The following is a 19508-nucleotide window of genomic DNA, read 5'->3' as shown; positions in this document are numbered from 1 at the left end:
GGATCGGCCTCAGTACAAGCTCACAATGTTGCCTCAGAGCTGGATACTGTCAGGTCTCTCCTCGGTCATTGTACTCATTTTGATGTGTTTTACAGATGTTAACTGGAGCTACTGCCTTGACCAGAGGATCGGCCTCAGTACAAGCTCACAATGTTGCCTCAGAGCTGGATACTGTCAGGTCTCTCCTCGGTTATTGTACTCATTTTGATGTGTTTTACAGATGTTAACTGGAGCTACTGCCTTGACCAGAGGATCGGCCTCAGTACAAGCTCACAATGTTGCCTCAGAGCTGGATACTGTCAGGCCTCTCCTCGGTTATTGTACTCATTTTGATGTGTTTTACAGATGTTAACTGGAGCTACTGCCTTGACCAGAGGATCGGCCTCAGTACAAGCTCACAATGTTGCCTCAGAGCTGGATACTGTCAGGTCTCTCCTCGGTTATTGTACTCATTTTGATGTGTTTTACAGATGTTAACTGGAGCTACTGCCTTGACCAGAGGATCGGCCTCAGTACAAGCTCACAATGTTGCCTCAGAGCTGGATACTGTCAGGTCTCTCCTAGGTTGTTGTACTCATTTTGATGTGTTTTACAGATGTTAACTGGAGCTACTGCCTTGACCAGAGGATCGGCCTCAGTACAAGCTCACAATGTTGCCTCAGAGCTGGATACTGTCAGGCCTCTCCTCGGTTATTGTCCCAAGTTTGATGTGTTTTACAGTTGTTAACTGGAGCTACTGCCTTGACCAGAGGATCGGCCTCAGTACTAGGTCACAATGTTGCCTCAGAGCTGGATACTTTCAGGTCTCTCCTCGGTTATTGTCCCAAGTTTGATGTGTTTTGCAATTGTTAACTGGAGCTACTGCCTTGACCAGAGGATCGGCCTCAGTACAAGGTCACAATTTTGCCTCAGAGCTGGATACTGTCAGGTCTCTCCTAGGTTGTTGTACTCATTTTGATGTGTTTTACAGATGTTAACTGGAGCTACTGCCTTGACCAGAGGATCGGCCTCAGTACTAGCTCACAATGTTGCCTCAGAGCTGGATACTGTCAGGCCTCTCCTCGGTTATTGTCCCAAGTTTGATGTGTTTTACAGTTGTTAACTGGAGCTACTGCCTTGACCAGAGGATCGGCCTCAGTACTAGGTCACAATGTTGCCTCAGAGCTGGATACTGTCAGGCCTCTCCTCGGTTATTGTCCCAAGTTTGATGTGTTTTGCAATTGTTAACTGGAGCTACTGCCTTGACCAGAGGATCGGCCTCAGTACTAGGTCACAATGTTGCCTCAGAGCTGGATACTGTCAGGCCTCTCCTCGGTTATTGTCCCAAGTTTGATGTGTTTTACAGTTGTTAACTGGAGCTACTGCCTTGACCAGAGGATCGGCCTCAGTACTAGGTCACAATGTTGCCTCAGAGCTGGATACTTTCAGGTCTCTCCTCGGTTATTGTCCCAAGTTTGATGTGTTTTACAGTTGTTAACTGGAGCTACTGCCTTGACCAGAGGATCGGCCTCAGTACAAGCTCACAATGTTGCCTCAGAGCTGGATACTGTCAGGCCTCTCCTCGGTTATTGTCCCAAGTTTGATGTGTTTTACAGTTGTTAACTGGAGCTACTGCCTTGACCAGAGGATCGGCCTCAGTACAAGCTCACAATGTTGCCTCAGAGCTGGATACTGTCAGGCCTCTCCTCGGTTATTGTCCCAAGTTTGATGTGTTTTACAGTTGTTAACTGGAGCTACTGCCTTGACCAGAGGATCGGCCTCAGTACTAGGTCACAATGTTGCCTCAGAGCTGGATACTTTCAGGTCTCTCCTCGGTTATTGTCCCAAGTTTGATGTGTTTTGCAGTTGTTAACTGGAGCTACTGCCTTGACCAGAGGATCGGCCTCAGTACAAGGTCACAATGTTGCCTCAGAGCTGGATACTTTCAGGTCCCTCCTTGGTTATTGTACTCATTTTGATGTGTTTTACAGATGTTAACTGGAGCTACTGCCTTGACCAGAGGATCGGCCTCAGTACAAGCTCACAATGTTGCCTCAGAGCTGGATACTGTCAGGCCTCTCCTCGGTTATTGTCCCAAGTTTGATGTGTTTTACAGTTGTTAACTGGAGCTACTGCCTTGACCAGAGGATCGGCCTCAGTACTAGGTCACAATGTTGCCTCAGAGCTGGATACTTTCAGGTCTCTCCTCGGTTATTGTCCCAAGTTTGATGTGTTTTACAGTTGTTAACTGGAGCTACTGCCTTGACCAGAGGATCGGCCTCAGTACTAGGTCACAATGTTGCCTCAGAGCTGGATACTTTCAGGTCTCTCCTCGGTTATTGTCCCAAGTTTGATGTGTTTTACAGATGTTAACTGGAGCTACTGCCATGACCAGAGGATCGGCCTCAGTACAAGGTCATGATCTTGCCTCGGAGCTGGATACTGTCAGGTCTCTCCTAGGTTGTTGTACTCATGTTGATGTGTTTTACAGATGTTAACTGGAGCTACTGCCATGACCAGAGGATCGGCTTCAGTACAAGGTCACGATGTTGCCTCGGAGCTGGATACTGTCAGGTCTCTCCTCGGTTATTGTCCTCTGTTTGATGCTCTTGACCCTCTCCTCACTCCAAGAGAACACCTTGAGTTATACGCCCGACTCAGGAATATTCCAAGAGCTAAGATTCAACAAGTAATGTGTTTACAATTTTCTTTGTGTATAAAATCTTTTTGCAATAATATGTATTAACTATATAAGTATGATTTAATTTTTTTCAAACTTTGAAAATTTGTGTTTTATTAATATAATGCCAAGAAAGAACAACTTTGTTATGCATATTTTTTACATCTGTATATTTAATTACGTAAGGGGATTCTTTTTCGTCAAAATTGTGGGAAGTCGTAGAGCGAATTAAAGGTCTTTATCCCGTGACGGTAAAAAAAATAGTGAAAATCCCTAACTTTTAACACAAAATTAGATCAAACTTTAAATGTTTACGCCAGTACACAATATTAACATTGGGATTATTTATTTGCCAGCCAATTTCTGCAACTGTATTAAAACCAGGAATAACGTTGTCAATGTTGAGACTTTTTTGTTATGTCGAGTGTTGAAATCAATGATATCTTTTACTTTGCAATTTGCAAATTTGTGTATTTTTATGTAAGTTTATAAGTGTGTGATAAGTAGTAGAATCATGACAGATGGCTCAATCTCATTTTCTCAATCTTGGACAGATTTTGCAATTCAGGCAGAAATAATCCTGCATAGATCCATACTATTAGCAGATGTATGCCTGCTTTGAGAGAATTGCACAAATTTGTCCCCATACCTTATGAGGTTTATTTTCTTAAATTTTCTACATTTAAGCTGTGTTTTCAAGCAAGTGTTCTACATTATACTATCTGAAAACATTGCCAGATATAGTTGTTCGTGTGTTTCGGGCATTTATTGCTCATCTTCTTTTTCTTTTCATGTCAGGCAGTTTTTGAGAATGCATTCTGAAATTTTCCTTGATATGACACTCTTATGCGAATTAGGTATTATTTTCTTGTAAATCAAATACGTAAAAAATACTTTATCCTTCTTGGGCAATAATATACCCCATGTCGTTGCCAACCCAAAAATCAATACAACAAGTGTGTTGCCTACACGATGATATCATCAAAAATATTTCAAAGTAAATAATAAGAAAGCATGCTCAAAATAGTCTATTTAGATAAAAATATTGATTTAAGAATGCCTAGTTGTTTAAAACTGTGGAATCATGTAGTTGGTTTAATTCCCAATAACATAAGATTAATGTTATTTGTTATAACCTTATGTAGCTACCTAAATCAAATCTGTAAAATACTTTGCTATTCCAACAGTGGTCGTTTCAAAATTGTGACTTAAATGTAAACTTAAGACTTTCTCTGTATTATTTGATCAGTGGTCATCATCCAAATTTTTCTCCTTTGTATGGTGTTTAGGTCGTGGCTTGATTTTAACATATGCTATGATTCTTTGTTTTGTTAACATTTACGTCGCTATTTTGTAACCAACATGGTAACCCACCCATAAGGCCAATGTTAAAATTGAAAACCTTGAGTTACTTTTAAATTATATAGGCATTATCAAAAATTGAAATTGGTTTTGTCTAAACCTTTCAAACATTTGACAAAACAATCTTGGCAAGTTTGGCTTAAATATGTTCAACCGTTATTGAGTTGTTGTGTTAGAAAGTTTGCATTGATGTCGATCACAAAGAGCTTCGCATCGCTCTGCTCAGTTACAATAATTTAATTTGTTTTACATTTGAGCTTTTTAGGGACTTGTGCCCCTACTAGTAGTTGATATTGAATTTATAACTGCTGTCACTTACAGCTGCATCGGTCACAAAGAGTCTTAGTAAATTTAACAAATATCAGTTTTTTTAGTTACCGGTACAACTAATTTCATTCTTATAGTTGTGTAGTAACATGGCTATAGTAATCAATAAAAACAATCTGCATATATCATCCCTTATGACCAATTAACGTAAACCAGTTTAGCGAGTCTGGATCTCCTTTGGTGATTTGACACTCTTGTATATGATGTTCCATTATGATGACACTGTTGTTGTACACAGGAAGTAGACCTCAGTCTCAAGTACCTGAGACTTGGTCACTACAGTGATAGACTCGCAGGAACTCTATCTGGAGGCAACAAGAGGAAACTCTCCACTGCCATAGCTCTGCTAGGCAAGCCTCCAATAGTTTACTTGGTAAGTTAACAATACTACAAGTACTGACAGCTCAAACGTCATCCCTCAATCAGGTCAATGGCATTGATGTATGTCTTGAATAAAACACAACTTAAGTTTCAATAATCTATAATATTAAAACGAAACAGGGTTTTTTTATTTCACGATTCTGAATCAACCACTCGACGGATTTTCATGATTTTTGTGTTGAAAGAAAGATAATTTTGAGAACTAGGGAATGTCGAAGCCACAATTTTAGTTTAGGGTCCCAGTTTTTTAGAAATTAAGTTTTAATTTTTAAAAAGTCTAGCAGCCGACGCTAAGATTCTAAACTAGCTTTTGGCATAAAATAATTTGCTTAACATAACAGCTGTAAACATTCAGCTTTTGTGTCACAAATTCAGCATTTGGATAAAAATGTAAAGACATACTTAGGGTTGACTTATTTAAAATGTGTAATGCTGTCAGTAATGTAATTATTGATACGTTCAATTCTTCTGTAAGAGGATGACAGATTAATTTAATATACATAGTAAAATACTAGGATGTTCAAATTATTTTTTAAAGCAATCTTTGTAATCTTTGATTTGTTTTAGAGCAATATAATTTGTTTTAACTAACAGCTGGTTAGTTATAAAAATGCCCTATAGAACTATGAGGTTATTTACTCTGATTTTGTCATTGATTATAGGAAATAAGTAAGATTAGTAGACCACCGAGATAAGTAACACCATCGATGTGTACAAGTCGAGGCTCTGTACATGAGTTAAATAAAAAATATATGCAAATTATTTTACTGCTCAACTTTTTTAGAAAGGGTAGGAAAACCACAATTTTTACATATTTTAATTCATGTTGGCAGCTTTTTGTTTACAATCAATGTTTTTGAATGCTTGAACTTTGTTTGGATTAGGCCCGGAAATATTGATGTCATAAAGATGGGGATCAAGAATCCTCAGGAATACAATTTTAAATTACCACCACAACCTCAGACGGGTGTTATTCAAAGATATACAGACGAATGACATAGATTTAACACAAAGTCATCATTGACCTAGGATACTGCAATTAGACTAACCATCCTTTTATGAAATCTAAAAAAAGTTGTTTGGCGTGTGTTTAGTTGTGGTTACGTTTGGAGGCGCTGAATATTTTATAGTTTACATTAATGAATATGGGGAATTACGATGTGTATTGATTCAATGAGGGTGGTTTGATTATCAAGGATATTGGAACTAATAACGGAATGGATCATAAACATAGACAATTAATTACGTCACTAGCTTTACTAGCGTGTTTTACGTTTTAGCGAATTTCCCTATAGGGAAGTAGCTATTACCGTAGGTGGCACGGTAAGACCTAGACCTGGGACCGATTTACTTTTTCATTTTGATGTCCCCAGAGGCCAAAAACACTATTCGTTCAAATTTTTATATATGTATATATATATATATATATATAGACATATATATATATATATATATATATATATATATATATATACGTCCGTGAACGCGATAACTTGAGTAATTTTTGTCCGATTTTGATGAAATTTGATTTAAAGGTGTAAAGCGGGATAAACTTGAATGAGTTCGCGAACCAGCACGATCGGACCATGGGAACGGGGCTTTACGGGGGGTTTTATGGGGTAAAAATTGGTTTTTCTCACTTTTGACCCTCAAAACACAAAATTTCCCAATTTCTCTTTAGACCTTTTTAAAGAGCTTAAAAAAACAAATAATTTAGTATATAAAAGTATTTTTGTTTGATTATTAGTAACGGAGAAAATTTAAAAAATTGTAAATTTAAAATTCCCATGTTATTCTTATGGAGAATATTGTCAAATGTTGTAGTTTGCTTTTTTATGAATATATTTTGATCAAACTTGGCAAATTTATTTATTTTGTACAAATCTATCAATATTCTACTCAAAAACACACTTTATTAGTTTCCTTGTAGCAGCAAACCTAGGTACTCGTTAAACCTAATGTTATTAAAATATATTTAACTGAAAATCAATTCAGACAAATGGAAATTCGCTTAGTCGGCAGGTTTGCTGCGGCGGGGGTATTTAATTCCTTCAACATGTGACCAGTTCATTTGTTCAAATGAATATTATTTTATTTTTGACTCAGCTGTTTACCAAAACAAACTATATGTTGTTGTGTTTACTTTTCTTTGTTTACACTTACTTATTTATTTAGCAGAAATTGATGTTAATGGATGCAGTGAAATTGACATATAGGATGTGTGTGGACGATTCGTTTGATGATGTCAGGACACCAACGTTATAATTATGTGTACTGTGAATTTTATTGGATATTTTCGGTTTATTGTTTATTTATTATTATTGGTGATATTGATTATGGAAGAGGTAGGTAGGCTATGCGATGGAAGGTGATATCATTGACTAGGCCTCTATACACTTCTCAATTGATAATTACTCCTTCTACTGTAGGCTGCAATAAAATTTGTCTTTATACGTGTAAACTAGCTGTTCTGAATTATAGGCCAACTCCGTTTTAACTGACTACTCCCGTACGTAGGACGGGCTAACACCTCGTATTTATTATAAATTGAAATCATCATAGACTGAAATACAATAGGCTGCAGTAATCGAGCCTTGAGCCGACATATTGAATTCTGTATGGGAAATGCAAAACCACTTAAAAGACAATACACAAAGCACAAAGAGTAATACCTCAGTAAACATGGGCATCAACTATACATATACATACATACCAGGTACTACTACTACTTTACATATATACATATATCAACAGGCATTTACTTCATTGGGTGGAGTGAATGAAGCTCTTATAAGAGGGCTGTTTGGAAAGTAACCTCCGGTTTTCTATAAATAGAACACAAAAGTAGAAACAATTTTTTTATTATATACCTACCTACATCTTAAAACTACGTCTTTCCTCTACTTTTCAACATAGTTTCCTTGGACATTTAAACACTTATCATATCTATGGACTAACTTTGAAATTCCCTCTTAAAAAAAATCACCCGCCAATGCCTTGAGCCATCCTGTGACTGCATTTTTCAGTTCCTCATCATCCTCAAATCTCTGGGAGCCAAGCCATTTTTTCATGGGAATGAAGAGGTGGTAGTCGCTCGGAGCCAGTCTGGGCTGTATGGAGGATGTGTAAAAACATCCCATTTGAACTGGTCCAAAAGGGCCTTAATTTTCTGGGCAGTAAGAGGACGTGCGTTGTCATGCAGAAGGTCGACACCAGACAACAGAAGACCGCGGCGTTTGATTGGGATCGCCCGTCTTAGGTTCTTCAGAGTTTCAACTTGCGAATCCGCATTTATTGTTGCACCAGGTTCCATAAACTCAACCAGCAGCACCCCTTCGGAGTCCCAAAACACAGTTGCCATGAGCTTATTTTTTTTTCATCTTGCCAGGCTTTTGTCGATTTGTGTGGCGATTCCGTATGACCCCACAACTTAGACTGTTCTTCAGTTTCAGGATTCACGTATCTTACCCAGGTTTCATAGCCAGTCACAATTCAGTCAAAATTTTCTTCTTCCTTGTCGTATTGAGTCAAAAAGTCCAGACCCGATGTCATTTGTTGAGTCTTGTGGTTTTCTGAAAGGATTTTGGGAACAAAATTTATGGTAACCTAACCTATCAGTCACAACTTCGTACAGAACAGTCCTGGATATTTGAGAAAATTCATCTGAAAGTTCTGAGATGGTGAATCGTCAGTTATTACGCATCTTTGCGTTGATTTTCTCAACCAGTTCATCACTGACCACTGATGGTCTGCCACTTCTTTCTTCATTGTGCATGTTCGTTAGACCATTTTTAAACGAGCGAACCCATTCCCGAACAACTAAATGGCCTAACGAACGTGCACAATGAAGAAAGAAGTGGCAGGCCATCTGTGGTCAGTAAATAATAAGTAAAGGTGTTCCTTCACTTATTATTTTAGGTCCATACACAGCACAAAGTTCTCTATAAATAGCTGCTGCCGATATAGCAGCATGGGTATCAAATGTTACAATGCTCTTCCAACAAAATTAAAGGACTATACAAAAACTACAAAATGTATAAATAAGCTAAAGATGTACCTTTTAACTAAACCCCTGTACTCAAAGAATGAATATTTCCTTCTACATAATGTATTAGAATAAGAACATTTTCAATAGTGATTATGTCTTGTACTTTTTTAGGATTAAGCATTATGATTTTGATCCAATGTAATGACGCCATTCGTGCACATGTTTGCAAATTATGAATAAAGTTGATTTCATTTCATTCATTTCAATACTGTTTAGCTACGAATAACTGAATCACAGCACGCACCTCACACTTGGTGGGATTTACGATTGCAGTACTCATTTTGACTAGCGATGACAAAAAAACTAGCGCTCGGACGACCTTTACACTACCACGGGTGGACGCCAACTGACCTGTGACAATCGCAGGAGCAAAAATGGCTGTGCTACCACCCCTACTTCCCGCCCAAGAAGCAAACGGAGGTTATTTTCCGAACTGCCCTCGTACTTGGTCCCTTATGTTTTTCGTCACATACAAACTTCTGCTAGATGGCTGAAGCAATAGTTTTTAAATTTTGTATGATGATTAAGACCTTATCATTTAGAGGTGTTCGGGTATCTGAAAAATTGGGTAGGATTCGGTTTGGTTCGGATACCTGTAACCGACCCGAGCTCAAATTTGATATCCGACACTACTAGTTATATATCTGAATTTTTCGGATAGACTGCGTATTACGACGTTTTAGACTGAAAACAAAATCTTCATAAGATAATAATTTTCATTTTAGTTTCCACTTTCCAGGGACGTTTTTTCAACATTGAAATTCAAATTAAAAACATCTTTATTTTCCTTACATGTACATTGGTACAAAAATAGTGACAAATATAAAGTAGTAAACTAGCCTAGGTATTACATTTTAAGTACTAAATTATTAAAGAATTTATTCAATGAGTTTTTCTATTGTATAAGGCGCCTTTCCTATAAAATATTTGTTAAATTTAGCTCTAAATGATTTATAATTTTATTCCTCCTTTATAGAGACAGGCAATTTCCTTAGAATTAGTGATCCAGCAAAAGTTGGAAAAACAGGGTGTCCACATTCTGGAAAGTCAGGGATAGTCATGGAAAGTCATGGAAATAGGCAAGAAGTCATGGAAAGTCATGGAAATCCCCAATGATGGATTGATTTGAGGGGACCATTCAATGCTCTAGTCGGCCGTAACCGCGACAGTTGTAGCATTTTTTAGGATTTTTCACAAATGTTTGACAATTCAATTTATTACAGTTCAATAGACATGGTTTAGCCCCTGAGCTGAATTGATGACTAATATAATATAAATACCTCCTCACAGCTCTGAAGTTTCTGTAGATTACAGCTGTTTCGGCATCAAAATGCCATCCTCAAATATACATACATCCACCTGAATTGGCGTCGTTAAACTGTACACATACACGAACACGATAAAAACAAAAAAACACGTAAAACAAGAGACAGGCCTGTCGCGTACATGATTGCTACGAGTACGGAAGCTGACTTCTAGCTGAACTTCTAGTTCGTTCCAGCTGTGGCGGTATTTTCTGATGGACTTTGATCCCTTGTCTGTGGCTTGCTCCGTTTGATAATGTTATTAAAAATGGTGTGGGATTTAAATTGTAATTGATCATTTAGTATGGGTTCATTGTTGCTTTTTATTTTATGAGCTTTATAAATCTCATATTCTTCAAGGGTATCTAATCTATTTGAATTAATACAGGCGTGTAGAATTTCTAAGCCGTTGTCCAAATCAAGTAAGTCGTGATTGTTATCAACCAGGTGTTGCGCGCACGTGGATTTCTGTTTGTCAGTTTTTCCGTTAGGGCGATGTTCTTTGTACCTAATGCTAAAGGATCGTCCTGTTTTTCCAATGTATGTACTCGGGCAACTAGCACATTTGATTTTATATACACCTGATTGGTCAGCTTTATTTTTATTTATCTTAGGTTTTAACTTATTGATAACTTTATTGCTAGTTCTGAAAGCTAGTTTGATCCCATGCTTTTCCAACTCATTCTTTAGGCTGTGCTGTAGGTGGTGAGAATAATCTAAGCAGACAATTTTTTGGTTTTGCGGGGTTAAGTTCTGATTTTGATTTTGTTTATTTTTGTATTTCTTTACTAAGTTGTAGGGATGGACGAGATTGAATTTTTAGTTCGAGACAAGACGAGACGAGATTTTTTATTTCTCATAAAATTTCGAGACGAGATCGAGACGGGATTTCCCTTCTCATACACAACGGGAAATGCACGTTCAAAATTTTTACCTGATTTTGTAACATTGTTAGATGACTGTTTAAATACAAAAATAATGATAATAGGCAAGAATATTTACAATCTTTTATTAAAAAACATCAGCATCACATTTTTTTATTAATCACGCCTAACTTATTAAAAATGCCTAAAATTAGGAAACATAGTGATATCAGTTAGGATTAGAGTTCAACTTATCCTAAAATAAAATAAATCATAAAATAAAAGCAATATTCATTTTTATAAAATAGTTACTTGTTTTGACTTTTTATAGTAATAAAACATTCCTCACACTGCTTCCACTTAACAAAACTTCTCAAATGTTATTAAAGTAATATTATTAAAATAATTAAAGTAATATTTACATTTAACCCTCCAAGTGTCCATAGTTTAGGCCTTAATGTCCACCTATTTTTGGCGCATTTGCAAGGTTTTATTAAAACGGATCTGAGAAGCTTAAAACAATGTTAATTCTACTGTTCTATATACCATTTTGTTTGGAAAATCATGTGCTTCAATATTATATATAGAACATAAGGAACATTTTTTTCAAAAAAAAATTTTTAGGTAAAAAAAATTATAATTTTGAAAATTTTCAAAAAAAAAATAAGTTCGCGCTCAATGAAATTGTATAAATTATAGGCCTATAAATATTTGAAAATAGCCACTTTGTTCTAAATTTTATGAGGATTACAAATATATAATAATATAAGGAAGTAGATTTGCAAATAAATAAGTTATGGGCAAAAAACAGATTTCAGTACATAGCGTTTAGCTAAGAATGCATAGCCTAACCATAGCTAGGAATCTGGCTGATAATTTACATCAATATCACTACCTACTTCTTCAGGATCATCAACCAGCACTTCAAAACCACTTAAATCTTCTTATAATGCACCACGTATATCACTACTTTTGATTTTTAACACTAAAACAATGATAAACGTAATAAAACACATCAGTCATCGGTCCGAGGGTAACCTAGCTGTTTACAAATACACGCACGTCAGCAGCGTCAGCTGTCTGCTACAATATTTTCGGAACTAAAATGAATAGCGCTTAGAGACAGACCTCTGCAGAAAGCTTAGAATATTACGGAAAGAACGATACCTAACTCGATTCAGTCAGTCATAGAGCCTTCGCCGTAAACGATGTTCGTGCGTCTAAAAATCGACAAGTAACACTACACAAAGTGTGCTGCTTGTCGAATTTTCGTCAAGTAACACTGGGAGGGTTAAAGAATTAATTAAATAAGAACGCCTTCGCAAAGGAAACGCAACTACAACACGCTCCTGTATTGCGGGTATTGCATTTACTTTCTGCAGGCGTTTTTAATTTTTTTTATTTTTATTCTCGTCTCGATAAAAATCTCGGCCAAAAAGAAATCTTGTCTCGTGTAACGAGATGTAAAATTTCCCGAAATTTCGAGACTTGACCATCCCTACTAAGTTGTCAACCATTTGAATATTATACCCATTAGATACGGCGATTTGCTTGATGATTTTCAGTTCTCTATTGTAGTTCTGCTCTGTCATTGGGATATGTAATAGGCGATATACCATGCTATTGTAGGCGGCCAGTTTATGTGATACTGGGTGGTAAGACGTGCTGTGAATGGTTTGGTTTGACGTGGTAGGCTTTCTATATATGCTAAAATCTAATCTGTTATCTATCTTTTCTATTGTGATATCCAGGAAATTTATTTTATTTGATTGTTCAGTTTCCATAGTAAATTTCAAATTAGGCGTTATATTGTTGAGGAACTTGTGTAGAATGTCGAGCTGTCTTCTGTTACCCTTGAAAATAAGAATTGTGTCATCAACATAATGGTGATATTCCGTTTTTTTGTTTGTTTAGGTCTGAAAATATATATTTATTTTCAATATGGTTAAGATATACGTTGGCGAGTAAACTTGATAAGGGAGAGCCCATTGCCAGGCCTTTTGGTTGACAGGGTTGGGCAGTGCATTGTGATCTTGAAAACTGACGATTGCAACAACAAAGTTTTAGATTTCATAAACAATAACAACATCAAAGAAATATCTAAAGATCCTACCGACCTTTTTCACACAAAAATTAAAAAAATGCTATAAATAAATCACAACATATCATCAATGGAGACCGAAGCATCTACCTCAAAATGATTAATCCTAAGGCCCCAACATTGAGGGGATTACCAAAAATACACAAAGAGACCATGCCTATCCGACCTCTGGTAAATTTCACCTCAGCACCTTCCTACAAAATTGCAAAGGTTCTAGACAAAATTCTTAGAAATAACATCAAACTGAATGAGAACCATAGCCTAAAAAATAGCTTAGAGCTAGTAGATTTGCTGAAAGATATTAAAATAGAAAACCGACATTCTTTAGCATCACTGGATATTGTAAACTTATACACCTATGTCCCAATACAGGAAACGTTAGAGTTAGCTAGAGAAAACCTGTCTACTAACTCCCAACGCTAAATGACGCTATTAATGAATTAATATACCTATTGAAAACAACACTAGACCAGAACTACTTTACTTTTAACGGGAAATATTACCTACAAGAAGAGGGACTCACTATGGGCTCTCCGTTATCAAGTGTGCTCTCCGAAATATACCTCAATAGTTTTGAAAACAAAAACATCCTCTCCGACAGCAATAAATTTTCTAAGAAAATAATGTTTTATAAAAGATACGTCGATGACACATTTTTGATTTTTAATGGCAATCCAAGGCAACTACAACTTTTGAATAATTACTTGAACAATATTACTCAGAACATCAAATTCACGCTCGAAGTCGAAAATAATAATTCAATTAACTTCCTAGATCTCACAATGACCAAAAATAACAACAAAATTGCCTACAAAATTTATAGAAAGCCTACAACAACAGACCATACCATCCACGCATCATCTAATCATCCACAATCCCATAAGATGGCTGCTTACAAAAGTTTTGTTAACAGGCTTCTAAAAATACCCATGACCCAAGCAGAATACAATTACGAATATACATTATTAAAGTGCATAGCCGTCAACAATGGGTATAACAGTAACATTATCGATAATATCATCCGTAAACAAAAAAACAAAAAGCAAACTGAAAAACCCGTTAAAAAATTTATATCCATAGAATATGGTAGCAATCTACACTACACACTGAAAAACGAATTGAAGAAACATAACGTAACTTTAGCTTGCAAAACTTCGAATAAATTAGAAAGCCTCCTAAATCCACGCACTACCGAAATAACTCATTCAAACAGCCTCGAAGACACTGGAGTATATAAACTATCTTGCAGTGACTGTCCTAAAATATATATAGGACAAACAGGTCGTTCGTTCAAGAAAAGGTTTAATGAACACCTTCCTAAACCTAAATCGAGAACCCAACACTCTAAGTTCGCCGAACACCTGATTAATGAAAACCACAATGTTAATAGCTGCAATGATAGCCTAAATATTCTACAAAAATGCACCAAAGGCTCCTTAATGAATGTTCTAGAAAGCTTAGAAATCTACAAAGCAACAAAAAAACATCCTCACAACATTTTAAATGAAAAACTAAATTTTGGTCGCAACATAATATTTGATAGGATTGAGGACATTGATAACGGAAGCGCTCACAATCAGCTGTTTCACCCCCTCCAAGGTCAATGTCAACAGACAGGAGTCAGTTAGTTGTATCGTGTCCGTCACCGTGGTACTTATGGCCGGCCGGGCATTAATTTTTGTAAATAGTTTGTGTCCGTGTTCGTGTGTATACGTCAAATGTACTATGTATAATGACGACGAAAAGATGTCACAATATTTTTAAGAGGCAAGAGGCTCGACACTGAAACCTTGATGTTTCGAAACTAGTCGCCATAGACTAATTTTAGGATTGACGACGTAAGGTATATAACCTATTTAATCTGTCTCTGACGATTAGGTTAAGAAATATACAATCCTAAAATGCTATGGGATGGGAGGGAAACAGGTCCGCGACGTAGGAAGTGGTGAAGGAAGTAGTAAAGGTAAGCGGTCCAGAGTGTGGGAACTGTTTATGACGATTAGATTAAGGTATCTACAATCTTAAAATGCTATGGGAAGGGAGGGAAACAGGTCCGCGACGTAGGAAGAGGTGAAGGAAGTAGTAAAGGCGAGCAGTGTGGAGTCTGGGAACTGGAAACCAATTGTAACAGTTAGATTTATGTATCTGCAATTGAATTACTGAAATGATATGAGAAGGGATGGAAACATGTCCATGAAGTAGGAAATGGTCAAGGAAGTAGTAAAGGTTGGCATCACAGAGTGGGGGAAAGATTTTCCCCGAGCAAAGCTCGGTCCCCAGGTACTTGTGTTTAACTTAGAAACAATTAATGGATTACGAAATATCAGATAATTTTTTTATGTCTGATGTTAGTAGTTTTCCCAGTGTGATAAAAGTATAGTTTACTACTAGTTTTAAAAGATACCTATTTGTGGTGAGATAGTGTTTAAAAGAGCATGGTAAACACATTAAAAATACACTATAACTGTACTAAAAATAAAAATTATATCCATTAAATAATATATATTCCACTTCAAGTTAAAAACGAGACCATCATATACTTTTTCTTTCAACTTGTTGAAATATGTCACTTAAGTTTGGCCACTTGATACCACACTCGCCCGCCATTGCAAACAAATGTTATTTATCTACTGTACTTAATTAAAACTGTTCACCTTAATAACTTATATATTAAAAATATTTAACTATCATTAAAATATATATAACGACAAGTCAACTAAGAAATACTTGGGCCAAAACAAATGAATTAACACCTGTCACGGTCAGTTTATGAACATCGACTGAAGTGAAGACAATGTTTTGACACTTAACATTACAATTACTGTACATATCAATCCCTAAACAAACATTCCCCCTTCCCACACTTCGGTGCTTGGGGTGTTGTTATTGGCTGCCATTGTCCCGCCCCCCCGGGTCCGCTGCATACCAAAGCAACTGGACTTTGACTTTCTCTTTCTCCACCCCCACGTTGTTTGTCAACAAGGGCGCTGACCTCTCACGTACTCACGCAACCCTCACTGAACACATAAAATAAATAACCCGTATTGGAAATACTTTCGCCTGAGCAAAAAACTAACGATGTAAAACTAGCGAATATATTATCTATTCATTGGCTATAAAACTAACTGAGTAGAAGTTATTTCCAGCTCTTTTAAAAACTGAAAAAACGAACGAATAGCGCTATTCGTTAGAATTTCTATTCGTTATTCCCAAGTATGATGTCCGGTGATACTGATACTGAGCGCTAGTGTTGACAAAATTTTGTTTCCATTGTTTTAGGGTTAGTTTCATTATTTATGCTTGACTGTTTGGTTATAAAACTAGGGAACGAATTATTGTTTATAATTACTTACTCTTACTCCCATGGCCATTTGTACCCCAAGTGGTACTTGGCCTCACCAACACACTGTCTCCACGTCGCCCTGTCTCTTGCGGTATCTTCATTAACTTCCATCCTGGTCATATCTTTCTTTACTTCATCCGTCCAGCGTTTCCTCGGTCTCCCTCGTGGTCTCCTCCCCAGTGGGTCACTTTTCCATATTTGATAAAGTGTGCTAGCTTCCTCTCTTCTAATGATGTGGCCCGTCCATCGAAGCCTCCTGCTTTTAGCCTCTGCAATTATATCTGGCTCCTTGAACAGGTCTCTTAGTTCCTGATTATGTTTAATTCTCCACACATCTCCTTCTTTAGTAGGGCCAAAGATTTTGCGCAGGACTTTATTTTCAAAAGTAATAAGTTTTTTCTCTGTGTTTTTATCGATAATCCAGGTTTCAGCTCCATAGAGAAGGACAGGTCTTATGATAGTTTTGTAAATTTTAAGTTTAGTGTGATGAGACAATAATCTTGATGATAATAATTTGTTTAGAGCATACATACTTCTACTGGCTAGGTTTATTCTATTCTTTATTTCTATGTGTTCCTCACTTTGTGAGCTGACAATAACTCCTAAATATTTAAAAGACTCAACTTGTTCATACTGTTGTTCTATTTCTGTCATGTTCTCCTCGTTCTCTGCTCCCCTTCCAAATTTGACAAGTTTTGTTTTGTTGTAATTTATTTTCAGGCCCACTGCTCTTGTTTCTGTTTTAAGGATTTCAAACATTTCCTGGAGTTTTTCTCTGGTTTCTGCAAGCAGTACTACATCATCTGCAAAGGCGAGCACGCTTATCTTCCTTCCAATTCTTATGCCATATTCTGTATTCTTCAGCTCTTTAAGTGCTCCCTCAAGAGCTATATTGAAGAGTGTAGGTGATATAATATCTCCCTGCCTAACTCCTGTTTTTATGTCAAAGGATGTTGAGTAGTCATTTTCTATCTTAACCTTGCTCTTAGAGCCATTAACACTTAAAGTAGCCAATTTTATTAGTTTATCTGGAATTCCAAAACTTTCCATTCTATACCAAATTTGTTTCCTATGAATGCTATCATACGCTTTGCTAAAATCGATAAATAGGCCATAGAAAGATTTACCAAAGTCCCAATATTTAGCTATTGCTTCCTTAAGAATGTAAATTTGATCTGTTGTGGACCTGCCTCTTTGAAAACCAGCCTGGTGCTCTTCAATTATTTCCTCTGTGTATTCCTCAAGTCTCTTCTGGATTATCTTGGACATTACCTTATAGGAAGTACTTAGTAATGATATTCCTCAGTAGTTATTTAGGTCCCATTTATGACCCTTTTTGTGGATTGGGATTATTATTGCATTTCTCCAATCTTCCGGTACATTTTCTTCCTTCCATACTTGTAATATTAATTTATGTAACCTTTTTGCTAGTTCAGGTCCTCCAGCTTTCAATATTTCAGCACTTATTCCGTCGTCTCCAGGGGCTTTGTTGTTTTTCATATTCTTAATAGTTTCCTGTACTTCTTCTACAGTCGGTGCTTCAATGTTTGGTTGAACATTAATTTATTTTGGAGCATTCACTCTATCAGTGTCCTCATCTCCATTTAATAAATCTTGAAAATAATCTTTCCAGATATCTAACACTTTGGATTTCTCAGTGACAATTTCTTCATTCTTCTTAACACCATAAGAATTGGGATTGTATCCTCCACTAAATAGTTTGACTGTCTTATAGAAACTTCTAGGATTCTTATCACTTTCGTTTTGTGCTTTCTCTAGAAGACTATTTACATATTGCCTTTTTTAAACCTTAGAAGTCTAGTCGTCTCTTTACAGGCATCGGTATATCTTCTCTTATTTCCATCATTTGGATTTGCTAACCAGATTTCTTTGAGATCTTTTCTTTCTTTTATTTTATGTTGACATTCGTCATCAAACCAGGGTTTCTTTTTCGGCCTCTTTGCTTTTCCACATACTTCTTTTGTAGTTTCTTGCACTATCGTTTTAAAAGTATCCCAGTTGTTTTCCAAAGTATTCTCTGTGTCTTCTAGGATTCTGAACCGATTTTCCAACTTCAGACGGAACTCATCCACAACCTCTTTTTTCTTCAGTTTTCCGATGTCCCATCTTTCTACCTGACTAGAGTTTTTCCTCTTTTCTACCGCTATGCGCTGCTTTACTTTTACTAATATTAAATAGTGGTCTGACCCACATTCTGCACTTCTGAGACTATGAACATCTAGGATGCTTGATTTGTGTCTTTGGTCAACAAGGACATGATCAATTTGGTTTTTAATTGAACCATTTCGAGACACCCATGTTTCCTTGTGTATGTTTTTGTGTGTAAACACAGTGCTTACTACTTTGAGATTCATTACTTCACTAAAACTAAGGAGTCTTACTCCGTTATCATTGGTAACTTCATGAAGGCTATGCTTACCAGCAACTACTTCCCATATGCTTTCCTTGCCAATTTTTGCATTGGCATCCCCCAGGACTATTCTAAGGTCATACTTTGGTAACTTAGATGTTAATGCTTCAAGCGATCCATAAAATATATCTTTTTCTTCTCCATCTGCTTCTTCTGTTGGTGCGTAGATACTAACTATAGACATATTTCTAAATTTACCCTTAATTCTAATATTGCACATACGCTCGTTGAACGAGTTAAAGGCTATCACAGCATTGGCCCATGTTTTTTTATGGCAAAACCTACTCCTCCATAATATCTTCCATCGTTTGAACCACTATAGTAAACAATATAATCTTTGGTATTGATTCTTCCTGCTAGTGGCCATCTTGTCTCTTGGAGAGCAACTACATCCATGTTGTATTTATTTAGCTCATTTGCTAGGACGTCCACTGCACCAGGTATTGCTAGGCTTCGTACATTCCATGTTCCCATTCTCAAGTCCTTCTGACATAGCCGGGTCTTGTTCCGATTAGTTCCATCCTGATCCGAGACTGTATGTTGGTGATTCGTAACAGAATTTTTTTTACGAGGTGGGTTGTCGGCCCAACGCACTCCCAACCTGGAGGACCAGGGTATCCCTTCTTGTCTGGCTCCTACCTCACGAAGACCTGTCTGGCAAGGGAGGCCCTACCAGTAGCTACGCTACC

The 19508-nt window shown here is 36.8% G+C and overlaps 1 protein-coding gene across 1 annotated transcript in view; it reads left to right on the top strand.

Moving 5' to 3' along the window:
- The window catches only part of LOC128991495 (phospholipid-transporting ATPase ABCA1-like), a 236586-nt gene that overhangs the window by 210191 nt on the left and 6887 nt on the right, over positions 1 to 19508 (top strand). Inside the window, exons 32-33 of the mRNA XM_054414419.1 lie at positions 2471 to 2668; positions 4587 to 4721. Of these exons, the coding sequence (XP_054270394.1) occupies positions 2471 to 2668; positions 4587 to 4721 (333 nt within the window). The remainder of the gene's footprint in view (positions 1 to 2470; positions 2669 to 4586; positions 4722 to 19508) is intronic.

The sequence above is a fragment of the Macrosteles quadrilineatus genome, unplaced genomic scaffold (genome assembly GCF_028750875.1).
Source record: "Macrosteles quadrilineatus isolate MER2022 unplaced genomic scaffold, UCM_ALF_1.0 Scaffold_4__1_contigs__length_99947679, whole genome shotgun sequence".
Classification (NCBI taxonomy): Eukaryota; Metazoa; Arthropoda; class Insecta; order Hemiptera; family Cicadellidae; genus Macrosteles; species Macrosteles quadrilineatus.
The sequence above is the reverse complement of the archived record's forward strand: the minus strand, read 5'-3'. Positions and strand labels throughout refer to the sequence as shown.